At 42.0% G+C, this 26,951-nt stretch overlaps 1 protein-coding gene across 1 annotated transcript; it reads left to right on the forward strand.

Moving 5' to 3' along the window:
• Window positions 1-886: 886 nt before the first annotated feature.
• Window positions 887-21,584, forward strand: LOC139457940 (uncharacterized). Its single transcript, XM_071239285.1, has 12 exons — window positions 887-1,200; window positions 4,913-5,072; window positions 6,202-6,372; window positions 7,957-8,048; window positions 8,924-9,147; window positions 10,358-10,611; window positions 13,068-13,290; window positions 14,224-14,313; window positions 15,098-15,306; window positions 15,473-15,673; window positions 18,711-18,885; window positions 20,805-21,584. Exons 1-12 carry the CDS (start codon window positions 911-913, stop codon window positions 20,918-20,920), a joined length of 2,205 nt encoding a protein of 734 aa, XP_071095386.1. The 5' UTR covers window positions 887-910; the 3' UTR covers window positions 20,921-21,584.
• The last annotated feature ends 5,367 nt before the right edge of the window (window positions 21,585-26,951 follow it).

The following is a 26,951-nucleotide window of genomic DNA, read 5'->3' on the forward strand; positions in this document are numbered from 1 at the left end:
CAGCGCATCGAGTTTATGTGCAGTGTGTTGAGAAGATCAGCAGCCCTGCAGAGTCCGCTTGGATTAGGTTGGCTGGCCTGAAAGTGAAACAGAATGCTGAAATCCAGGGTACTGACCCCTCAGAAGAAGAATCATGTCAGACAATACATTCCACCACCCTCGCTCTTCCCTCAATCGCTTATATTTACCAATCCTTTTGGGAGGACGTAGTTTGATTAACGTTGGGGCTGTTCACGATAGAATTGTTTTGTTCACTTTTGCACACATTTGTTTGCCTGATGATCCTCTTGTGGAGCGTGTCAAGGCTTATGATAAAAAAACAAGGCATTCCACAGTCCCATTGGGGAACACTTAATCCTCATCTGTAAAGTGTTTGTGACATGCACGTGTATTCTGCCCCTGAATTCCCATACATAATGGGATAAATAACCGTAACAACGGACTAAAGCCGTCCTTCCTGCAAGACAAAATGATTGTCTAAACAGCTATAAACATATCGCATTATGCTTTGGACGTTTTGCTTGTGTGAGGATCAAGTTCACTACTTAGCATCTACCGTGTGCAGTGTAGTGCCTACCGCTTACCATCTAGAACCTAGCGTCTACGGCGTACCGTCTACAGTGTGTAATCCAGCGTCTACAGTCTACCATGTCCTGTAGACGCTGAACCAGGACATGCGTGGTAAGAATAAAATGTATTCTGGACATGATAAAGAAACTTTAAAAATATCATTTTAATCTACGCCAATCGTTACACAGCCTCTATATTTTTTTTGGAATGTATCCAGATGATACATTCACAGACAGTTCATAATTTGACACTGAACATATCTCTAAATATCACGTGATTCAATTTTACCTTTTCACACTATCGGAGACTTGGTCAGCTAAATGAACGACGGCTATTCGCGATGGAACGTTTTGCCTGTATGATCTTTCTGTCAACTGTGGTCTCATGGACATCATCTGACATCCCCTTCCGTAACGCCTCCCTACCTTGGCAGGTGCGTGTGGAGGATGTGGTGGGGAGACTGACCATCCAGGAGATTCAGGCCCAGCTGGCCAGTGGTCAGGGAGCTACCCCACCAATCAGCAGATTAGGCATTGGGGAATACTCTTGGTGGACCAACTGTGGTCGGGGGGATGTCGGACAGAACGCTACGGCCTTCCCCCAGGCCATTGGCATTGGAGCAACCTTTGAGTGAGTCAATTTCATACTTTCAGAAAACATATTCCAGTTCACTTCTTGTCAGCCTTTACCGTTTGTGGGATGGGCTCATCTTTTTTTCTCAATCTTTTTTTTCTCTTTTTATGGTGGGGGTGGGACTTTTGTAAGAGGCATATTGTTTCTCGATTACCCCTTAAAGACGAACACTCGGATCGAGCCAAACAATGTTTTTTTCAGGACGTTCATCTTGTCCGGTGAACAAGTAATGTGACTCAGCCTGTCACACATACTGTCAGTTTGGCTGTAATTCTTTTATTCTGGTATATAGACCGTGGCCGTGTTGTGTTGTTACACGATGTTACATGATGTTACACGGTTAAGTTGTTTAGTTGTTTAGTCACTTTGGCTGTAATCCTGGTATACTAGTATATGGATATGTTACCGTGTGGTTGTGTAGATGTTACGTGATGTTACATAATGTTACATAGTTAAGTTGTTTAGTTGTTTAGTCACTTTGGCTGTAATCCTGGTATACTAGTATATGGATATGTTACCGTGTGGTTGTGTAGATGTTACGTGATGTTACATAATGTTACATAGTTAAGTTGTTTAGTTGTTTAGTGAGTTTGGCTGTAATCCTAGTATACTAGTATATGGATATGTTACCGTGTGGTTGTGTAGATGTTACATAATGTTACACGATGTTACATAGTTAAGTTGTTTAGTTGTTTAGTCAGTTTGGCTGTAATCCTAGTATACTAGTATATGGATATGTTACCGTGTGGCTGTGTAGATGTTACATAATGTTACATAGTTAAGTTGTTTAGTTGTTTAGTCAGTTTGGCTGTAATCCTAGTATACTAGTATATGGATATGTTACCGTGTGGTTGTGTAGATGTTACATAGTTAAGTTGTTAGTTGTTTAGTCAGTTTGGCTGTAATCCTAGTATACTAGTATATGGATATGTTACCGTGTGGTTGTGTAGATGCTACATGATGTTACATGATGTTACAGGGTTTATTGTGCAGCTGTAACCGTGGAGTTCATAGTTGTTTCAGTCGTGTCAGCGACCGACCATTGGATATTAAGAAACATGTTTATGTAATGTGTTGTAAAATTGGACCGAGGAAATATTATAATAGGAATATTACACTATATTATGAACACTGAAAGTCTTAATTGCCAGCGCTGAAGTAAGAAATGGAAATAATACTTTTAACTTGATAAATGACGTCACAATTACTTCACGGAATAATAGCGTGACGTCATTGATGTAAGAGTTAAGGTGCACACCATTTTCAGCTTGGACTATTTAAGAACTGACTTACACTTTCTGTGATTTCATTGGAGTATGAATCTTCATAGAGTGAGGGCCAAACTGTATGAACATTGGAACTTAAAAACCATCTGTGGTATGTTGTAGACAATAAAATTGACTAAGAGAGGAATGTTGAAGCAGTCAATCTGTGTTTAGGTCTTTTCAAGAATACAGTGTCGTGAAACACGTAAGAACGTCAAAATATGTCGTTGATACGTTGATTCGAACGTCAGTTTCGCGGTCATGTGACCTGCCTCTCATTCATCAGAAAAGTCGTATATCGTGTCACCTTCAAATTAAAACATTATCTCAATGTTAATATATCAATATCTGCTTTGTCATGTGGGTTAGTGAGAGAGTGAGTCAGTGGGTTAGTGGGTCGATGACTTTGGTTGAAGGTGTTCATATCGAAGATGTCAGCTTGAGGCGGCACAAGAGCCTGACGTAATGTCGGTCTCAGAAGTAAGTGAGTGAATGAGTGCAAACAGCAAAGAAAATGAAACACGAAACAGCGTCCAGTAACTACCGGATTCGACATAATAAGCGCCCGGGGCGCTCTCAAAATTAGAAATATCGGGCTCTTATTAGAATAAAATTTTGGTGAAAAAAAACAGAGTTGAAAGATAGTAAATTTCGTGGTTTATGCCAATGAAATGATACAAAAGAAAAGTCTGTGTAGTATACACGATACATATATTTTTCCAGAATATAATTGCCAATAACTAAGGGTGCATATAACACAAGAGTGCGTATTATACACGAATAAATACGTCTTGTGTACATTGATCAATCGGGAGGAATTGGGATTGTTCACTAGCCAATATCTTAGCAAATATCGCCATGGGAGCTTATTAGAGCCGGGCGCTTATTACTTTGAATACGGTAATGGCCCGGGCTCAGCAGTGAGTAAAAGCATCAGGAACGTCATACGTCACCATGGTCGTATGACACGCGATTATAGAGTCTGAATACCAGGTCCTCTTTGTCTAATGGGACTGCCCACATTATTACAAATAAATTATTTCGAGCATTTTCGTTAACAGGTTATCTATTCATAAAACTTTCCAGGTCCCCACCACAATACCTCACGGTAGGATCATTAATACCAGGATACAAAACCTAGACACTGTCGTCGTGTGAATAGTGTGACCATTAACACTAAATGTGAAACCTGGACACTGTCGCTGTGATCAGAATGACCATTAATACCATGTGCAAAATCTAGGCACTGTGGCTGTGTGATTAGGATGACCATTAATACCATATGTAAAACCTAGACACTATGGCTGTGTGATTAGCATGACCATTAATACCATGTACAAAAGCTAGGCACTGTGGCTGTGTGATTGAGATGACCATTAATACCATATGTAACACCTAGACACTGTGGCTGTGATTAGGATGACCATTAATACCATATGTAAAACCTAGACACTGTCGCTGTGTGATTGAGATGACCATTAATACCATATGTAAAACCTAGACACTGTCGCTGTGTGATTAGGATGACCATTAATACCATATATAAAACCAAGACACTGTCGCTGTGTGATTAGGATAACCATTAATACCATATGTAAAACCAAGACACTGTCGCTGTGTGATTAGGATGACCATTAATACCATATGTAAAACCTAGACACTGTCGCTGTGTGATTAGGATAACCATTAATGTCATATGTAAAACCAAGACACTGTCGCTGTGTGATTAGGATGACCATTAATACCATATGTAAAACCTAGACACTGTCGCTGTGTGATTAGGATGACCATTAATACCATATGTAAAACCAAGACACTGCCGCTGTGTGATTAGGATGACCATTAATACCATATGTAAAACCAAGACACTGTCGCTGTGTGATTAGGATGACCATTAATACCATATGTAAAACCAAGACACTGTCGCTGTGTGATTAGGATGACCATTAATACCATATGTAAAACCTAGACACTGTCGCTTTATGATTGAGATGGCCGTTAATACCATGTACATGTCACTACGTTTATAAGGAACTAAAAGAGACCACTAATTGTAGTTCGATATAACCGCAGTGCGTTAAAGGCACATATAGAGCCTTTTTCAGCAAATGAACGGGACCAAAAACAGTTCGTAATATCCGTTAGTTCGGTATAAGCGTGTTCGCTATAAATGTAGCTTCCTGTAACAACAAATCAGCGTAGTCCCTACAGAGGCCCACATAGCATGGTATGTCTGGTGCATAAAGTATGATTGGTTCATTTGTACATTTCGTCCTCAATTTCACAGATTTTGACCATGACTTATGTATTGGAATGTAAAATATATTAACAAGAAGAGAGCATCTTTGTTTAATAGCAGCAGTTGATGTGATAATTCAGTGACGTGATTCTTCACACTAACATCTGACGTCCGTTACATACATGTATCTACGCCCACCCTTCAGCAAAGACCTGATCTACCGAGTGGCTGAGGCAAGCAGTACTGAGGTTCGGGCCTACTACAACTACTTCGTGAAGACGGGGTCCATGGGCATCCACAAGGCTCTCAGCTGCTGGAATCCCAACATGGACCTCTACAGAGACCCCCGCTGGGGCAGGGGGCCTGTAAGTAGTAAAAATAATAATGTAGATGTAGATGAAATGTAGATTATGCAATGAATTTAATGAGACTGTCCAACACATTGTCAGTGGAGGCCCAGCTTTGACACAATCACAGTATCTTAAACGACATGATGGTGTAGCTCGATCATTTTATTACCGTGGTACGACCCGGAATACGTGGAGGGCGTCATGGAAAAGGATAAATCCAAAAGTCTTTGGAATAGGCCCGTTTACAGCCTTTGACGTATCCAGGCCAACAAACCTGATCTTGTCCTTTTGGATAAATCCAATGAAATCATTTATATCATTGAATTTTCTGTCCCCTTTGACACTAATGTGATTGACAAGATTGAGGCAAAACATGGCAAATATGCGGACCTCGCTTTCGAAATGTCACGCTTGCATCTCAAGTACAAAGTTGTCCGACTCCCCATTGTTCTCGGTGCCCCATCGTGCTCGTGAGTGTCTGTTCCAGGCTCGGTGTGACATCGTGCTCGGGTGTGTCTGTTCCAGGCTCGGTGTGACATCGTGCTCGGTCTGTCTAGTCCATGCTCGGTGTGACATCGTGCTCGGTGTGTCTGTTCCAGGCTCGGTGTGACATCGTGCTCGGGAGTGTCTGGTCAAGGCTTAGTGTGACATCGTGCTCGGGAGTGTCTGTTCCAGGCTCGGTGTGACATCGTGCTCGGGTGTGTCTGTTCCAGGCTCTGTGTGACATCGTGCTCGGGTGTGTCTGTTCCAGGCTCGGTGTGACATCGTGCTCAGGTGTGTCTGTTCCAGGCTCGGTGTGACATCGTGCCCAGGTGTGTCTGTTCCAGGCTCGGTGTGACATCGTGCTCGGATGTGTCTGGTCAAGGCTTAGTGTGACATCGTGCTCGGGAGTGTCTGTTCCAGGCTCGGTGTGACATCGTGCTCGGATGTGTCTGGTCCAGGCTTAGTGTTACATCGTGCTCGGTGTGTCTGTTCCAGGCTCGGTGTGACATCGTGCTCGGCTGGTCTTGTCAAGACTCGGTATGACATCGTGCTCGGGAGTATCCGGTGTCACTCACTCACTCCTCACATTATAACTATACTCATCTAACATGCCTACAGATCGTAATAGATGTGCCTCATTACAAACGTAGAAGATTTTCAGGAGACGCTGAGTGAAGACCCCTACCATGCGGGTGAGATGGGGTACCATCACGTGAAGGGTCTCCATGGCAACCACCCACGCTATGTCAGGACTGCTTCCGCCTGCAAACATTTTGACGTGTCCGCTGGTCCTGAAGACTGGCCCGTCAGCAGACACGACTTTGATGCAAAGGTGTGATCAGTTACTGTATCTTCATCCAATACTACAGAGAGAATTGGCTGTATCTTGTACACATCACAGACCTTCCCTGGGGTCTTGTCAGCTCTGTTTACCACAGTACTTAAAACAGCCTATTGAAACAATATAAAGAATTTGTATTGGTACCAGTGGTCTGTTGCAATTTAGAATATTATTATACAGTATTACTTTATCTATTTCGTATTATAATTTTACATATTTACTGCACATTGATGGTAACTTGTCCAGATGAGTTTCCTATTACACAATTCGCGTGAGTGTGTGCGTGCTTGTGTGTGTGCGCGCGCGTGTGCGTGAGTGTGTGTGCGTGTGTATAAGTGTGTGTTTAAGTGTGCGTGCATGCGTGTTTGTGTGCATGTTTGTTTGTATTTGTGTGCGTGCGTGTGTGTGTGTGCGTGTGTGTTTGTAAGTGTGCGTGCGTGCGTGCGAGCGTGCGTGCGTGCGTGCATGTGTTTTCACTAGTGCGGATTAATGCCAGATGTACAGTGAAAGACCACTGAAATGCCATGTCGTAATTTAACATCGATACCACACATTATACTTCGAGGCAACCAGTCCTTGTTTTAGTCCCTTATTGCCGAGCACCAGGCAGGGTGACAACATGAACCATCTTTTAACGTCCTTGGTATGGCGCGGCCGTGGATCAAACCACCGATCTCCAGGCCGCTCTCCAGGCCGTGACGCCGAATACTCTTACCCCAGCTTAATTATTTTCTTCTTTTTTTGTCAGTTTGACATTCTATTTTATTTCAACTGTCATGTAATTTATATAGTGTAACAGGGAGGTTAAGTGGTTCTCCGAACGTCTACAGTCTCGAACCAATCTGATCAAACAAAAAGGTAACTTCATATGGGAAATATGGTCAGTCGTAAAACTTTTTAAAATTCACTATGATGGCATTCACAAAGACATAAACAAAAGTATAAATGTTACTACATTTCGGGTTTGAGGGCAAAGTTCAAGATTCTTGTAATGTCGGCGCCCACACTGATGGCACATTCGGGACCAACTCGTGTTATTCTGGGACAAGCCGAATAGCGACTCGTGCCCCTTTCGTGGCCATTTTTGTGACCGGGTTCCGTCTTAGCGCAAACGGGCATACCTAAAACAATTGTCTACTCGTTGTGTAATGGTTCACATATATTTCCCCATATATTATATATATTTCAGATGCAATTTAAAGCACATCGGAATATGCGGAATTATACAGTATGACTGAACACATTTAACTGTGTCTTGGGTATATTTTTAGATGCAAGACATATGTAAAATCAAAAATTATTTCTGAGGGATTCTTTGACGAAGAACTTGAAACTATACGCGCATTCTGATTGGTTTGTTGTATTTTCGCACATAACATTCATCGATATGGGGACGAGTCTTCTTGCAGGTTACGAAAAGGGGCGAGTGGTGACGAATGACTGATGGCAGCGATGTTACCGAGAGTGTTACGAAGGTGTCACGTGCTGGGAAGGAGCTTGATACACTTAGTATACTGTATCCCTAACAACCGTGACTGATTGATGAGGAGATTGTAACTAACGTGCTGCATGTAGGTTTCAGAACGAGACTGGAGAAGCTACTTCCTACCTCCCTTCCGGAAATGCGCAGAAGCGGGATCATTCGGCCTACACTGCGCATATAACCTGTAAGAGCACTATAATATCAAAACTAGCTACGAATTGTATGTCACATATTATTTTTAAGCAGCTATTAATGCTGCGTTAAGGTTTTGCTTTATTATCGTGCTTTTCGACCGTGTAGCTGGGCGTGGTGTCGACCTGCCTTATTGCTGGACGTGGTGTCGCCCCGCCTGGTTGCTGGGCGTGGTGTCTCCCCCACCCCCCTCCCCCATATTGAAGGGGTGCGAGGCTCCGGCAAATTTGTCGAGTCCCATAATTTTGTCTGCAAAGCCACATTTTATTGTCTACACCAATGAAACAGTTAATACACTCTCTGCCAAAAGATACGTGAACCATAGAAGCATGAGAAGTATGCATGTTTAGAAGAGAAGTTTCCAATGTGTACAAATTAATGACAAAACTAACAATCAGTCAAGTGTTACCACAGTGTTTTATTACGCAATAGTGTACGTGATTTTCAAAGTTTACACTCTAAACCTGCACGAAAAAAATGGTGCATCTCTTGAAAATGAGTACTTCTTCACCCGTTAACCATCATGTATGGTATTCGTGTTTCTTTTGACGGTGAGTATATTGTCTTCGTTACGTGTATACAAAACTTCAGTTTCACCAAGTGCATTAAATTGATCAACATCAAGTTCTTTAATAGCAGGAAGCCCGAGGACGTCAGTCCTATGTACGCTCCCAAGTCACGTGACAACACAGGTCTTAGAACAGGATCGTGTTCATCGACGCGAAACACGTCACTGCAATGCTACTGCTTTTAAAGCATTCTTTAATCGTTTACATCACCTCAGCATTTCACACTGGGCGTGTATTATTTTTGAAGCCGTTAAATGAACAATTAAAAGAAAAATACGAAAAACGTTTCTCCACCTAGCATCAATGGTGTCCCCGCCTGCGCCAACAAGAAGCTGCTGACGGATATACTGAGGGGGGAGTGGAACTTCACCGGCTACGTGGCTTCAGATGCTGGGGCTCTACTTACCAGCATCACGGAGCAGCACTACTTCAACAACACCGTCGACGCCGCCGCTGGCTGTCTGAACGCTGGGTGTGGCCTCGAGGTGCAGGGGGGTGACACGAGAGTCTTTGACTCCATCAGTGAGTATCAGCAGCGGTGGTAAATATGCATTATGTCACATTGTACGGGAAGACCTATTACAGCCCCCGGGGTTTCCAGTTAAAATAGGTTTCCAGCAATCTTTCCATTGCAACTCCGGAAGGTCAGATTCGATGAATTCGTGCACGACGTGCCATCGCCCTCAGATGGCGTAGCTCGATACTCATAATATCAATCACTTGAATATCTGGACCAAACTCGATTATTTACAGGCCGCCATCCTATAGCTGGGATATTGTGTGACGTTTACAACAAAAGTACTGATGCACCTACACTGAAAACTGTTGAAATCGAGATGAGTCATGACGTCATGACGTCATGACATATGAGGAGGCACTGGTACCCCAGTCGTCTATGTGCAGAGTTGCGTCCCTTGGGTACGCCAGAAACCTATGATTGTGGGTTCGAATTCCGTTTCGCACCGATTATGTTTCTAGGTTTGTCAGCACCATACCCGTGCTCGTGGGTTTCACCAAAGTGGTAAACGTCCCAGTCTTGCTGCCCGTCGGATTTCCTCCCACATTAAACTGTCACGCCGCGATATAACAGGAATACTGTTAACATCGGCGCTAAACACAACACACTCACTCACTCATGGCATGATATTATATCAAGTGGTGTCCTGACATATAACGATTCAACTAAAAGTATGAAATCATAATTGCACTTGAGTGAGTGAGCGAGCTGCACCATCAAGTCGTTTAAGATATTTTGTTTACGTCAAAGCTGGGCATGCACTCACAAAGCTTTTGACGGTCTCATTAAATTCATTGCATAATCTTACATTTCATATTTATATTTTGATGCAAAATCACACATTGACGGTTTCGAGTTGGAAGTGACTGGTCCTGAACAGCAAACAAAGCCTTCAGTTTCACTTTTTAGGCCAGGCGATTTCATCCAAGCGAAGGACTTTGCAGGATTGCTGATCTTCTCAACACAATGCACATAAACTCAATGCAGTGAGTGAGTGAGTATGGTTTTACGCCGCTTTTAGCAATATTCCAGCAGTATCACGGCGGGGGACACCAGAAATGGGCTTCACACATTGTACCCATGTCGGGAATCGAACCCGAGTCGTCGGCGTGACGAGCAAACGCTTTAACCACTAGGCTACCCGACCGCCCTAATTGCACTTGATCCAGGCAATAATCTTTGTTGAAACGCATAACATCTTGCATGTACCTTCAGTTGATGCCATACATCAGAACAAGGTCACCAAAGCCTTGGTCCGGGAGCAGATGAAACCCCTCCTCTACACCAGACTCAGACTCGGAGAGTTCGACCCCCGGGAAATGAACCCTTACAACTACCTCGACATTGATGACGTCGTGCTGAGCTCCACACACCGACAGCTGGCTGTAGAGGCAGCGATCAAGAGTTTCGTCCTGCTGAAAAATATCAACAGCTTCTTACCTATCAAGACTCGTTATAACCACATTGCTGTGAGTTACAGGGGGCTCTCTGTTGGATCTGTAGAAAGGGACCCGTGACGGTCTGGTTTAGAATAGGTCTTCAGCAACCCATGCTTGCCGTAGAAGGCGACTCTGCTTGTCGTAAGAGGCGACTAACGGGATCGGGTGGTCAGGCTCGCTGACTTGGTTGATGTATGTCATCGTATCCCAATTACGTGATTGATGCTCATGATGTCAATCACTGGATTGTCTGGTCCAGACTCGATTATTGACAGACCGCCGTCATATAGCTGGAATATTGCTGAGTGCGGCGTTAAACAACAAATAAGAAATGTTTGGAACAGAGCATTATCACTCAGAGTGTTGAACATGTTTTTGTCTGCCACAAAAAAAATGCATTGCAGCAAGATGCTTTTTAAAAAAAATCATTTAGGCTCATATTTTTAACATATCAGGTTTTGCCAGTTCCAGAATTTTTTAATTGGCGTGTCCCGGACACAACGCCTACACTTAGGTCGTGGTGAAATAACCGCTCAATTGTTTTATTGTAGTGAGATCTATCCCAGTGTGTGGACTGTATGAGAATGAGATAAGTGTTCAATCTGAAACATACGGTGGCCCATAAGGGACATGGAGTCTGTTTTTCCATATTTTGATATTTCACTTACTTTTATCGTAACCTTTTGCAAATTAACACGATTTGTCTTACAAATATGTGATACATCATGTGTAAAAAAGATATTGAATCGCTGAAGAGTGAAACGAAAATGTCAGAAACTAAAATGAAAATACAGAAAACTATTTCCACCGCGAGGGGAATATTATCACCACGGTGGGAATAGTTTTCTGTATTTTCATTTTAGTTTTTGACATTTTCGCGTTTGTTTTTGACATTTTCATTTTAGTTTTTGACCTTTTCGTTTTGGTTTTTGACATTTCTATTTCAGTTTTTGACATTTTCGCGTCACATTTCAGCGACTCAATAGCTACTTGAAAGTACATTTTCCATGTTTTCGGTTGTTTTTGTATGACAAATTGTGTTAATTTGCAAAAGGTTACGATAAAAGTAAGTGAAAAACAGACTCCATGTCCCTTATGGGCCATCGTAGAAACATCACCAGCACAAACCTATTTCAGCCCGTAGCATTACGACGATACTGCTACACTAATCAATAATTACATAGAAAAGATGCACCTGGAGCCGACATGTTAAGCTTCACCTTTTAATGTTACGTTTTACGGATCGACCTTCTGTAAGCAAACACCAACATCAGAAACCTCTATAAAATGTTTACGAGACCAACCACTCTACCTTTGATGGATGGGACACATAAAATATTTAAAATGCATTTTACATGATACTCGATCACATGCAGCATCTATAAACTACGACCATATAAGATAACGCATATAGTTTACTCGAGTGAAGTAGGTTACGCAGCACTTTATTCTTTAATCGTTTTTGTTTATTGATCCAATATTGGAGCAATATATCTTTTTCAATTATCTTATGATGAACATTGCTACATGTGCTTGTATTTTTTATGTGGTTTTTATGTTCTTTGAGGTTAAAGAGGAGAGGATTTCAGCGCTTGTAGGGGCACGGGTAGCCCAGTCGTCTAAGGAGCCGTGCAGAGTTGTGTCCCTTTGGTACGCCAGAAACCTATGATTGTGGGTTCGAATCCCGGTTCGCTCTGATTATGTTTCTAGGTTTGTCAACACCATACCCGTGCTCGTGGGTTTCACCGAAGTGGAAAACGTCTGAGACCTGCATCACTTCAGGCTTTTCTCCCACATTAAGCTGACATGCCGCGATATGACTGGAATACTGTTAAAAGCGGCGTTAATCCCAACTCACTCACTCACTCAGTGCTTGTATATCCCTCATTTATACTCAAAGACGAAAGTAACTGATCATTCTGTTAACATTTATCGTGGCCAGATTGTTTAGAATCATTTTTTTCATATTTCTGCTCGTTTTAAATTTCGAAGTGTTCCGAGGTTTAGGAGGATTAAGATAGGTCTCACATATTTCCAAAAGCATTTTTATGTTTTTGGTATCCAAAATTTCAAGATTTGAAATTTTATTTCTGCATATCATCGATCTGAATGTGGATCTGTTTATTCCCCGTTACAGATGGAAGGTAGTCTTAAGGAGAATGAGACTTCTTAACGTTCAATACGAGTGAGTGAGTGCGTAAATGTGTAAGTTGGGTTTAACGCCGCTTTCAACAGTATTCCAATTATATCATGGCGTGTCAGCTTAATGTGGGAGGAAAGCCCGAAGTGATGCAGGTCTAAGACGTTTACCGCTATGGTGAAACCCACGATCACGGGTATGGCAATCGGGGTGAACCGGGATTCTAACCCACAAACACAGCTTTCTGGTGTGCCCAAGGGACGCAACTCTGCACAGATAATTGCGGCGCCTTAGACTACTGGGCCATCCGTGACCCTTTTTAAGACGAACCAACGACTCTCTTCAGGTGGTAGGCCCCATGGCAAATGACAGCCAGCAGGTGTTTGGTGACTACGCCCCAAGTCCCGACCCCCGCTATATCACCTCCCCCCTGTCCGGACTGGTCAGACTGGGCACTACGGCCACCCACGCTGCCGGCTGCTCCAGCACCTTCTGCGCGGACTACAACAAGACGGATGTGGTTAAGGCGCTGCAAGGAGCTGACGTGGTGTTCGTGTGTCTAGGAACAGGTGAGAACTCCGCAGCAGCACGTCGTGTCCTGGGGTCTCAGCTCTGCACAGCCAATGAGGGCGCCAGAACAACATTGCTCAAACGTTGTTCTGCTGTTAGTAATCCCAGCATCATCAACTTGACATGTTACATTGATGACATGTGAGATAGTGTTAACTGGATGGATGCAGCTGTTGATCTGGGATTCTGAAACGCAACATAACTTGATAACAGTGGAGCAAGCATAAAAATGAAAATTCCTATGAAGTCAATGTATATACATAGAATATTTTGTTGATTGCAGGCTGAAAAGCAAATGTTTTTGGTTTTTGTTTGTTTGTTTGTTTGTTTGTTTGTGTGGCGGGGTTCTTGTGGGCTACACTGCTAGTAACAAATTAACTTGCTCCCACATTAATACTCGTGCTTAAGGCTACCTGCTTTTCAGCGGGAACCTTTCCGGGGTTACCTGCTTCTCAGTGGGAACCTTGTCTTTCCCGATTTTTCAGCCGGTGAATCGTAAAATAACATACGTTGGGGCAAACAATTGCCACGTATATGGGCCCGGCGGCGGAAGTCGTGTTGTCAAGCGGTAGCTGACTGTTGGGTCCGTGGCGGTAGTCGCACAATGGTTTTGCTAATGAGGCCAGGCAGTGGGATCTGCTTTGGCCGTCTACCTGGGGCCGGGCAGCGGTAGTCTGACTTAGGCCAGCAGCGGTAGCTGCTTTTGGCAGCGTGGTAGTTGCCAAGCAATGGTAGCGTTTAAATATGCTACCGTTGGGGCCGGACAGCGGTAGCAGTCTCAGGCCAGCAGCACTAGCTGCGAATCGCCGTTGCCCACGTATAGGGTTAGAGGCCGTATAGGGCCGTATAGGGTTAGAATAGTGAAGGGTGCGGCGTTGAACAACAAACCTACGCTCCATGTCTGAAATAACAACGGGGTATATATCCTACAGGTCCAGCTATAGAGTCAGAAGGACACGACCGACACAACATCTCCCTGCCGGGACAGCAGCTGCAGCTTCTACAGGACGTCGTTGGCAACAGTGAGACATCATCTACACCATCTACAGCAGCTCAATCACCTACATCATCGTGAATGACAAACACTGTCGTGGACTGATCATTCATTCCCCAGATACTTTGACATCGACATGCACTGCATCGACATCAATGTTGACGCCGGCACCAACTTATCTGACAAAGACATGTACATCATCATCACCGTAAACATCGGCATCGTCACCAACATACCCTGTAGCTGCATCTGCATAATCTACGTCAACATGTACATCTACGTATATCTACGTCAACATTTACCAACATTTACCAACATCTCCACCAATATCGATATTATTGAACACTGGTGATGATGTACTGTGGCAATGATATCTGTACCAATCACAAAACGTATATCCACCTTGTATTCACATGCGATCATTTGTTCCATATTAAATTGCGAATGGTTGTATAAAAAGTAATTGAAAAGCTAAATCTACAGTAAACTACGTTTATAACGAACACCCTTATACTGAACTGACGGATAAACGAACTGTTTTGGGGTCCGTCTATATGCTTCAGATATGCTGTATATATGCTTATAACTACGGTTAAAACGAAATAAAATAAGTGGTCCCTTAGAGTTCATTATAGCCGTAGTTCACTTTATTCGTCTATTTCAATAGCATGTTTCTGAATAACAACGGAAAAATAATTTTGGTCATGAAATCAGATAGAAACCAGTTTACAACGTCAGAATGACTATCTTTTATCATATAACTGGTCACGTTTCTGCGCGTGATACCAATGCATTAAATTTTCATGTTGAAGCTGACAAGACGGTCGTCCTGCTTCTCTTCAATGGGGGACCAGTCCACATCAGATGGGGGGTGGAGAACCCACGTGTTGTTGCTATATTAGAATGCTTCTACCCGGCTCAGGCGGCGGGCGATGCCATCTTTGCTTCTCTGACAAACGCTGGGGTTGGGTCAGTCCCCGCAGCCAGACTTCCCTACACGTGGCCGAGCAGCGATAATCAGGTTCAGTTGAAAGATATTGCTGCGTTTCTTCATTCTCTGATATTCATTTCTAAATTATAATTTACTGTAAAAAAAATACCTTTCGTCCACGTCAACTTCCGAAGCGTCATTGGTGGGTTTGAGAACACAATTAATATTTGAAGGATGTCGACATCTCCCCTTGCAGATTCCGCCCATGGTCAACTACTCCATGGCTGGGCGGACATACTGGTACTTTGATGGCGAGCCTGCCTTCCCCTTCGGCTACGGCCTGTCGTACACGACGTTCAGATATGCTGACTTTACCTGCGACATCACCGTCATGGCCGGGGAGGGGCTGTGGTGTAGCGTCATTGTCTACAACACCGGGCCATATGACGCTGATGAGGTCAGTTTACATAGAGTATACACAAAGATTAGGTGACTGTCTACAACACCGGGCCATATGACGCTGATGAGGTCAGTTTACATAGAGTATAAGCAAAGATTAGGTGACTGTCTACAACACCGGGCCATATGACGCTGATGAGGTCAGTTTACATAGAGTATACACAAAGATTAGGTGACTGTCTACAACACCGGGCCATATGACGCTGATGAGGTCAGTTTACATAGAGTATACACAAAGATTAGGTGACTGTCTACAACACCGGGCCATGTGACGCTGATGAGGTCAGTTTACATAGAGTATACACAAAGATTAGGTGACTGTCTACAACACCGGGCCATATGACGCTGATGAGGTCAGTTTACATAGAGTATACACAAAGATTAGGTGACTGTCTACAACACCGGGCCATATGACGCTGATGAGGTCAGTTTACATAGAGTATACACAAAGATTAGGTGACTGTCTACAACACCGGGCCATATGACGCTGATGAGGTCAGTTTACATAGAGTATACACAAAGATTAGGTGACTGTCTACAACACCGGGCCATATGACGCTGATGAGGTCAGTTTACATAGAGTATATACAAAGATTAGGTGACTGTCTACAACACCGGGCCATATGACGCTGATGAGGTCAGTTTACATAGAGTATACACAAAGATTAGGTGACTGTCTACAACACCGGGCCATATGACGCTGATGAGGTCAGTTTACATAGAGTATACACAAAGATTAGGTGACTGTCTACAACACCGGGTCATATGACGCTGATGAGGTCAGTTTACATAGAGTCTTCAACACTACCGTATTAGTAATGGTGTCTTTAGTTGCTGTATGAAAAATAATGTCTTTCACATCACAATTAATGACATTAAAACACCAAACAGTGTCGAATAACGAATTACTGTAAAGCATTTCCTTGTGGTATATGTGAGGTGGGTGCTGGAAAATCCAAAATGGCTGTTACTGACGGTATGCGGTCTCATATTAGGTCAGTAACAACCATCTTGGATTTTTACTGACGGTATACGGGTTCATGTGGGGTTAGTAGTTCTGCTCTCTGATTGGTCAATTTTACTTTGAGGCATGATAAAGGGTGATATGAGGCTGATGAGGTCAGTGTCCCATCATTGATGCACAGATAAGTCGGCGTCAGAAGTTGAGATTGTTCATGATTGGTGGTGCATTATCTGAACCATTACTTTAGTATGAGAAACATTTTCATCTCACATTAATTAACCTTACTCAACTGATCTCAGGGGGCACGGGTGGCGCAGTCGTCTAAGGCGCCGCGATTCGCTGTGCAGAGTTGCGTCCCTTGGGCACGCCAGAAACCTATGATTGTGGGTTCGAATCCCGGTTCGCCCCGATTATGTTTCTAGTGCTCGTGGGTTTCACCGAAGTGGTAAAGGTCTGAGACCTGCATCACTTCGGGCTTTCCTCCAACATTAAGCTGACACACCGCGATATAACTGGAATACTGTTAAAAGCGGCGTTAAACCCAACTCACTCACTCACTCAACTGATCCCAGTTGCGTTCATACCTCCATCCATGACTGCAAGCGTTTTTTCCGCTGCTACTCGTCTCTTTCCGTGACATGGCTACGGAATTACACGAACCGTCACAAATTGCATCAACGACAACTACGAATATGAACTGCGACACAGATATAGCTGTTGACAAACTATGAATCTAGGATAATAATTATTGTGGACTATTTCATAGCTGGAATTGGGATTATCTGCATAAAGACATCCTTTTAATTGTTCACAACGCCCAAAAAGTATATGTAACCTGTCCGTCAAAATGTTCTTATAATCAGAAACGTTTCCTATTTATGTGAATAATAATCACATCAGGCCACTAGTGCTAATTTGTTATTTGAAATTGACTCATATTTAGTTCTCACACACAATGAATTGGAAAAAATCTGCCCTTGACATGTCCTTGCGTGCAAAGAAAGCTTTAATAAGTGTTATGTCTATTGCTCATAAAGTGGGATCGATGTCACCTAAAATCTTCTTTAAGCTTTTTGATACCCAGATACAACCAGTTTTATTGTATGGTTCTGAAGTATGGGGATTTAAACGTTATGACTGTTTAGAGAAGGCTCAATTATTAGCATGTAAAAAGTTTCTTTGTGTCGGATCTTCTGCACCAAATTGCATGGTTTATGGTGAATGTGGTAGATACCCATTATATATTAACTCTCAGATCAGATGTTTAAAGTACTGCTTTAAAATTCTTCATATGCATGAACAACGTCTCCCCAAATTAGCTTGTTACATGCTTCTACATTTAGATAACATGGGAAAGAATACTTGGACATCGCATCTAAGAAATATTGTATTTTCGCATGGTTTTGGTTTTATATGTCAGTCAGTTGGAAATGTAAACATGTTTCTTAATGAATTTCGGAATCGGTCTATAAATATGTTCTACCAGAAATAGCACTCCACTTAAGAGGAAAGTTCACGTTATGAATATTATAAAACTTTCAAAACTTTACTTCAACCAGAAATATATTTATCAGAACTCACTACGGAAAACTTAAGAAAACAGTTAATTAAATATCGACTTGGTTTGCTAGACATATTTGTAAATGAAGAAAGAAAACCGTACACTGAAAAAATGAAATGAATTTGTCCATTGTGTAATCTAGAGATAGAAAATGAAATTAATTTTGTGTTTGTCTGTCCATTTTACAATGATCTCCGAAAGAAATTAATAAAAGATTATTTAATAGCAATGTCACCGATAAACGCCTTTGTATTTATGCTGACGACAAAGAACGAATCAAATATATTAAATCTTTCCCTTATAAAAGGCATTCATTAGCCAAAAGAAATGAATTAATCAAACAACGTGTATATCCCAATGTATAACATTTATGATTGTATCTACATGCGTAACTCTTTCTTGTATATGGGCCGGAGGCCTTTTGTACAATAAACTTCTTATGACTTTTGTATGAAGCATATATCTCCTACTTCTGATAAACATGGATCTATTTTATAGTTTCTCTTCCAGGTGTCTCAAGTGTACTTGTCCTGGCAAAATACGTCACTTCCTGTTCCCAGAATTAAGTTGGTGGGTTTTACCAGGAGATTCATAATTTCAAACGGGTCAGCGGTCTATGAGTTTACACTGGATCCCAGGAACATGGCTGTGTGGACCGATAACGAGGAATGGGTGGTTCTTCCGGGTAGGTCATCGTATGTTCATCTGTGACAGAAGCAGAAGTAGTAGTTATGGTGGTGGTGGTGGCGGTAGCGGTACTAGTAGTGACAGTAGTAGCTGTGACAGCCGTACAGCATCCGATATTGACATGATAGTTGCCCGAATTGAGGTGGGGTAGCAAAAAAAAGTTTTCAACGTAATGGACAAAGGGCACACACATCTAAAATCAATCAAGTTCAATGACACGTCACATTAATATCGTGTATGACCATCCTTGCTACAAGACACGCAAAACATCTCCGGGGCACAGAAAAAAGTTAGTCGTCTGATGACGAGATGTGGGATACGTGGCCAATCGTCATGGAGGGCATGGATCAGTTCTTGTTCGTTGGCTGGAGGATGTGGTCGCTGACGAATACGACAATTAACGACATGCCAGAGATGTTTTATGGGGGACATGTCTGGGGAGCGTGCATCGCGTTGACGTTGTTGGATGCAATGAAGTTCTGTTCAATTCGGGCTGTAGGGGGTCTGGCGTTGTCATGCTGATAAAGGACACCACGTGGTAGCTGTTGTAGGAAGGGTAGGACAATCGGAGGACGAATGTCATCCATGTAACGCTGAGGTGTCAAATTTCCGATAACGATGACCAATATGTTTTCTCTCCTGCCCACAAATTCTTCCCCCCACCATAACACCTCCTCCACCATACGGCACGACCTCCTGAACGCAACATGCCGTTGTTCCTTCTTCGCTTTGGCGATCAATTCAATGTCTTCTATCAGCACAAAACAGACGGCTTTCATCGACTACCCCCTGGCAGTCACGTTGCTGCTAACGACGTACAGTCGGGGCAAATCTCAATCTCTCACGAAGATGCTTCGTTGTGAATATCTGTAAGGTCTGTAAGCCCGAATTCCTAGAGTCCTGAGTCGCCTGGCCTCTGTTTGTCGACTAACCATATGCGCTAAGGCATTCGTCGCTGATGACGACTGTCAGGAATCGATTCCGGTGATGCAAATTGCTCCAGTACCGGTCTACATTGGGTGTAGTTACCCTGGGTCTACCTGTTCTTTGTCCGTCTGATGTCTGCCCGTTCTTTGTCCGTCTGATGTCTGTGACGTTGCATCAGTTACAGCAACACTGGAGCAACCAATTCTAGCAATATGGGCATGGGTAGCTCCCATCTGTATCAAACCCGCTCGTCTTGTTTGGGTGTCAGTCGTGGCATCATTGTATTCCCTAATTGCATGTTTAGTTTCGGCTGCCCAAGCGGCACGTGTTTTCCACTTCTTCGCAAAAAAAAGACGTGCGATGGACTTGTATCACTTTATTTTGCATTGATTTAACTTGAACTGTTGCATCTCAATATTTGTAATTTCATTTTTTAAAGTGGTAAATATTCTTCTGGCCATAAGTTTATGTTTTTTCACTAAACGCCTTAAATATTTGGTAATACATGGTACCCAAAAACTGGTAAACATGTATATTTCTCCTACAGTTAAGAATGGTAGAGGTACATACATAAGACAAGAACTAGGGTGTTTGTTTGAACACTAGCCTTTTTGAGCTACATCTGCAAAACCATATATTTTATTAGCTAAAACCATGAGCCAAAATAGATAATTATTTTTTTTATAAAAAAAACAGCTTGCAACAGTGAACTTTTTGTGGTTTCTTTTGTTTCAACAGCCAGAAGCACAATCTTTTTCAAACCTTTTCTGTGACAATTTATATATCTTTTTCCTTTAAACCATTTGGGAATATTGTCTTGAAAACTTGCGTACTTTTGTTTTATGCTTGCTAATAACACCTGGTGTCAGTACTTAAGTACCCATCCAAGTGTATACATTACATACTATAAACACTTGTACATGATCCAGAGGTCTTCGTGCACAAACATACTGTATAATGTGACTTTGTCCATTTCAATCTTCTTTTCAGGTTCGATGAACATCTATGTGGGAGGCCAGCAACCCAATCAGCGGACGTCTGTCGGATCTAACGTGGAACAGAGGCAGTTTCAAATTATAGGAACCAAGATATTGGGAAAATATTAAGTAACTTTGTGTATTTGTGTTTTGATACCCTTTTTGCATGTTAAATACTAGTATTTCACCATGTTAGTAGAGAGATGGAGTTCTATAAAGCCCCGATATTTGTACAGTTTGTACTTTAGTTGAAAATATGTGACGTCACATTCAGTCATTGTTCAGAAAGTACGATATGACGTTAGCCTCTGTTTACGACGTCATAATTACATCAAATGAACAATAGGTCAGGGTTGACAGTGAACACTTTGTTCTTGACGTTTCACTCGAACAACTTACAGCATGATTCAAGGCTGATACATTTTCCCATCATCTGCTTGCCTGGTTATCGCTTTTCTTGAATAGGTCAGTGACGTCGGAGTTAGAACGAGGTGTGCATATGCCAATCTAGAGACTCTAGGCGACCTTTGTATATAACAACATAACTGCCGTGCAAAACGTTGTATGCTCTTGGAAATTGGATTTGACAAACACCATACAGACGTTATCAAAACGTTACAAGGCTGAAAACTGAAAATTAGGGTGCAAACACAACTATTATACCTCTATCAAAAACATCAACACCGAAAACCATTTCTTGTTTGTTTCGCTTCAGCCACCATTAGACATTGGTGTATACATTCGTTTGTCCGGCAGTATATTTATACAGTAAACTACGGTTCTAACGAACTCAAAGGGACTACTAATTTTAGTCCGTTATAACCGTAATTCGTTATAAGCATATATACAGCATAACTACAGCATATAGTCGGGACTAAAAAGTTAGTTCGTTATATCCGTTAGTTCGTTATAAGCGTGTTCGTTATAACCGTAGTTTACTGTATTCCGACATTGTTATTATTTAACCGCTGAAACACAGAACTCTTTGGCTACGGGGACATGCGCTGGTACTTATAAAAAAAGTCCCGCCTAGGCAACGTCACAGCATAGCAAGGCTCTGTGTACAACGGTATCCCACCTTCAATCTATGAGTCATCATAAAAGCACGGGACTTTTCGTTGTGGTATTTGGTATGAGAGAAAGACGCTTCGTTCGTCTGGTGTTAATTCATGACCTCACGCATGTCGTGTTGATTTCACAGACAGGGCAGACAAAATATGCAAATTTGAAATATATAATCTCATACAACCAATGAATCTTAATTACACTCCAACTGAAACATTTAGAACGATTCATATCCTGCAAACTACGTTTATAACGAACACGCTTATAACGAACTGACGGATATAACGAACTGTTTTTTTGTCCCGTCCATTTGCTGTATATATCTTGTAATATGCTTATAACGAACTACGGTTATAACGAACTAAATTTAGTGGTCCCTTTGAGTTCGTTATAACCGTAGTTTACTGTAACGGTTTTGCGGCCACAATTTCTGTTTTTCTGATTGTTTGCCAACAAAGAAACTCGTGCAGAGAAAGTAAACTGGTCTTTTTGTAGTTTAATAGCTCGAATTGGCAGGTCAGATTAGTTTATGCTTTATAGTTCAGGATGTTTGATAATGTACAGCAACCGCCTCCGTGTTCCAGTGGTTTGCCCGGAGAGCGGAAGGTCGGTGGTTCGATCCCGGGCCGCGTCATATCAAAAGACGTTGAAAAGGTGCTTGTTGTTACCCTGACTGGCGCTCGGCATTAAGGGGCTAAAACAAGGACTGGTCGGCTCGGAGTCAGTATACTGTGTCTGAGTGGGGTATTCATGTTGAACTGCGGCATGGGCTAACACTCTACTCTAAAATCGGCATGAACGTCGCTATATAAGCGCAACAATCTTAAACGCGGCGTTAAACCCTTCGCCTTATCTTGATAAACCCATTTCACCTCATCTTGATATTTCACAGTCATATCAGCACGCAGTTACTGCGTGCGCGAGGTGTTTCTTTTGACTATTGACGATCATTTAATCGTTGGATTGGCGGTCAATTGTTACTTGTGTTAACTTGCTTTATAGCTTTTTTCGCATCTAAGTTAAAGATTTTGGGCAGTTAAGAATAAACTTATTTACCACAAAGCGTATTGAGAAATGTTTTGTTCGGTTGTTGCTTAACGCCGCAACCAGCAATATGTGCAGGAAGATATGGTCTATGGGAGTTGAATGAATGAATGAATGAATGAATGAATGAATGAATGAATGAATGAATGACTTTATTTCGTAAGGGGGCCACCGGCCCATTAAACATTGTTCATTAATGGGTATCCATTGTAACGATGGAGCGCCAGATGATAACAGAGTGTATGAAACTAACAATGGTAAAAAAAAATAGAGCAGATCATACTAAAAAGATCATTTCTTGTCCACAGGGGTTTGTCCCAACCGATTACTTTATATGAAATTGATTACAGTGCATAAATAAACAATGAAGCTTTGGAAAGTATCAATACTTATTTACAAAAGAGTTTGTCACAGTAGATAAGTACATAAATTCTGTTTACAGTGTATATATGAGCAATAAAGTTTGAAAAGTAGAGCAGAAAAGTTAATCCTACAAGAAGCATTAGTTCTTGTTTACAAAGCATCTATTTCCCCCGACCACTGGGGACTAAATTATTGAAAGCCATTATTATATATGTAGTGAGTATCAACCCAAATACATGTAGTTTCCTCTTAATACATGTTCATGTTAATAATTGGTTAAGAACTTTTTTAGGAGTTGAATTGTATTTCACTGTGTTTTTTCAACAGTTGTTACACAATATAGTTTTATAAGAAGTAACAGTCTTGCTTTGCGACAAGGCTAATTCAACTGGAATGACATTTTTCGAGAATGAAATGGGGTTTCAAATATTTCAAATAGAAAATGTTAGCAGTATCTCGATAAATGCAGTGATTTAGTAATCAATAAAACTCTATTTGTCGCTGAGCACCAAAGACATCCAGGCACGTCGAGAGTGCTTTATCGCCAGCGTCTCAGAGTTTATCATTAGCCGTCTTTTAAGCCTCCTAAGCGGGAGAGTGCCTGGTGATGGATGATGGTAAAACTCGGAATACAAGGAGCATCTGTTCTGACAGACGGGTGATGTCTCACATGGGACAGAAAGCTCATACCATCTACTACACAAGCTAAATTAGGGTGGCTCTGTCATTACATTTTGTTAATGAACACTTTGACTATGAAAGAATTTTGAGTTTTATGGATTGAAAAACACATTTTTACATCAAAGCGTTGCATTTCTGCCTTTGATTATTAATAATAATCATCATCATTATCATCATCATTATCATTTTATTACCGTCTTCGCGATGCTTGTGGTTTTGACCCGAAGGTCCATCCATGATACGACCCAGATTACATGCAGGGCGTCATGGAAAATGACAAATACAACTTTCTTGGGAATAGGCCCGTTTACAGCCTCAGACCTATCCAGGCCAATAAACGTGATCTTGTCCTTTTTGGACTTAAAGTCCAATGAAATCATTTACATCATTGACTTTTCTGTCCCTTTTGACACTAATGTGATTGACAAGATTGAGGAAAAACATGGCAAATATGCGGACCTCGCTTTCGAAAGGTCACGCTTGCATCCCAAGTACCAAGTTGTCCGACTCCCCATTGTTCTCGGTGCCTTAGGTTTGGTACCTCCCAATCTGTTGACTGACATTGGGAGAGTACCCGGGTTTGCTACGAGGAATACAGCCCTTCTGACAATCTGGGTAATGCAGAAAGCTGCAGTGTTAGGGAGTCTTCACATTCTCCGAAAAGTTCTGGGTGGGTTCAACTAGGCATCGCTTCCTGGGAGAAGTCCCATTCGCCGTCTGGGCTGTGTGTGGAGGGGACAAGGGCCCAGAGCTGATGATGAGCCTAACCAGCCTGACTGTGCCAGGATCACCCAAACCCTCTTTGTTGCATTTCTTAAATTTTAATCTGTACATAATGATAATAGGATGATGATGATGATGATGATGATGATGATGATGATGATGATCCTTGTCATGATGGTAATGATGGAAGGATAAGACTAATAGTAAGGAGACTGAATATTTGCGAGAAAAACACTGTATCCATGTCACATAGTTAACTTGAATCACAGTTCACTGGTGACAAATAATTTCAAATTTGTCAGGCAAATGTTGTGAGCATTCTTCAATTAAAGTTTATGGCTGTGGAGATCCAGCATCACAGTTTCATAATCTTTAACCTTTCGTGAAGATACTTCTGAATGCATGCAATGGTTATCTTTGGTAAATATGTCCAGTCGAAAGCTGATGCATTCATAGTGCCTGCAGTGGTCTGTGCCTGTCGTTTCTTTAGAGTTAACTTGTCCGTGTTTTCCCTTACGATTCCCCTACTGACAACTGACACTCGTGATGTATATATGACCTGTTGTGGTGTCGGTGTCTCCCTGATAAAGCACGAGGGATCCCGGCTTACCTTCATCATGGCCGTCTATGGCTGTGAATCAAGTCTCTTGTCACGAAAGGCCATTCCAGCAGCTACTTCATCCCAATCAGGAATGCAGACATCTTGATCTGTAGAGGAGGATTAGGCGTGCATGCTGCTTCAGCGTATAAGGTAGACCGTGACCGTGTGCGTGTGTGTATATTTGAAATGTGCTGTATCAGACCAGTGTAGAACATTGCGAACCATCTTTATTCAGTTGTCACAACACAGACAGGCGTGGAGGGTCCTATCATGTTTTGGTGGTCTCGCCTGTCTCAAGCATTCGTGACCAACTCGTGTTATTCCGGGACAAGCCGAATAGCGACTCGTGTCCCTCTCGTGGCCATTTTTGCGACCGGGTTCCGTCTTAGCGCAAATGGGCATACCTAAAACAATTGTCAACTCGTAATGGTTCACATATTATTTCCCCATATATTATATATATTTCAGATGCAATTTAAAGCACATATGACGTGCGGAATTATACAGTATGATTGAACACATTTAACTGTGTCTTGGGTATATTTTTAGATGCAAGACATATGTAAAATCAAAAATTATTTCTGAGGGATTCTTTGACGAAGAACTTGAAATCATACGCGCATTCTGATTGGTTTGTTGTATTTTCGCACATGACATCGAAAGGGGGACGAGTCTTCTTGCAGGTTACGGAAAGGGGCGAGTGGTGACGAATGCTGTCTCAAGGCGCGATATCAGCTTCGTGTCCTGTAGTCCTGGCACGCGATGCGGGAGAATATACAGAGTACATGCCAGCATTGACCAGTCTTAGTACCAAGCCTACTCATGGCGGATGTATTTGTTTGTTTGTTTGTTTGTTTGTTTGTTTGTTTGGTCTTCAGTGATTGATATAATGAGCAAAGTCCCACGTCATAAAAACATGCAATCATGATCGGCGAAGTCACCTAGAAATACTGGTGGTTTTTTTTGTTGTTTAATACCGCATCAACAGTATTCCAGCTTTAGGACGGCGGCGTGTACTTAACCTAGCCTCGATGAGACAATCCAGTGCTCATATTATAAACAACGATCCACCCCGCCAGGGTATAGTAATACGCTGTCAACCAAATCACCGAGCCATTTAGTCGCCTCGTACGACCAGTAGAAGGAATAGGACAAGCCATCGGGGGAAATGACATACCAGGCGTCAAAACCAAACCAAGTAGTTCGCTGTCATCTGTCATTGAACAAGAATTCACTGAACTATATGCATAACGAAAGTATGTATCCTTATTAACACCGATGCTTGTTTCTGTATTTTAAGCATTTTAATATCGTAACGTGGACATATTATTTTCTTCCTTGAAATGTCTTTCTACGGAATATTTTAGATAAACGTCTAGTCTCTGAAATGAACATATCTTACAGAAAAAACAGTTGTTAAATTATCTTTATAGAAATATAATATAAAGGAGCACAGAGAATCTTTTCATTCTAGACTTGCCAAACATTATACACTTGCATGGGATGTATTGAATATATCTGTTGGCATGGAATATGTGTTGGCATGGAAATATCTGTTCAAAATATAAATAGAATAAATAACAAATAGGTATAGTGCAAGCAAATTTAATGGGTGAGTGAGTATGGTTTTACGCCGCTTTTAGCAATATTCCAGCAAAATCACGGCCGAGGACACCAGAAATG

This window comes from Haliotis cracherodii, unplaced genomic scaffold (genome assembly GCF_022045235.1).
Source record: "Haliotis cracherodii isolate W230 unplaced genomic scaffold, xgHalCrac1.p SCAF_12, whole genome shotgun sequence".
Lineage (NCBI taxonomy): Eukaryota > Metazoa > Mollusca > Gastropoda > Lepetellida > Haliotidae > Haliotis > Haliotis cracherodii.

What these genes read in the sequence shown, in the direction of transcription:
- LOC139457940 (XM_071239285.1), top strand. Translation starts at nt 911, where the DNA reads ATGGAACGTTTTGCCTGTATGATCTTTCTGTCAACTGTGGTCTCATGG. An exon ending in GGCATTGGAGCAACCTTTGA is followed by an intron (nt 1,201 to 4,912) that starts GTGAGTCAATTT and finishes CCCACCCTTCAG; the next exon opens with CAAAGACCTGATCTACCGAG. An exon ending in GGCCGAGCAGCGATAATCAG is followed by an intron (nt 15,307 to 15,472) that starts GTTCAGTTGAAA and finishes CTCCCCTTGCAG; the next exon opens with ATTCCGCCCATGGTCAACTA.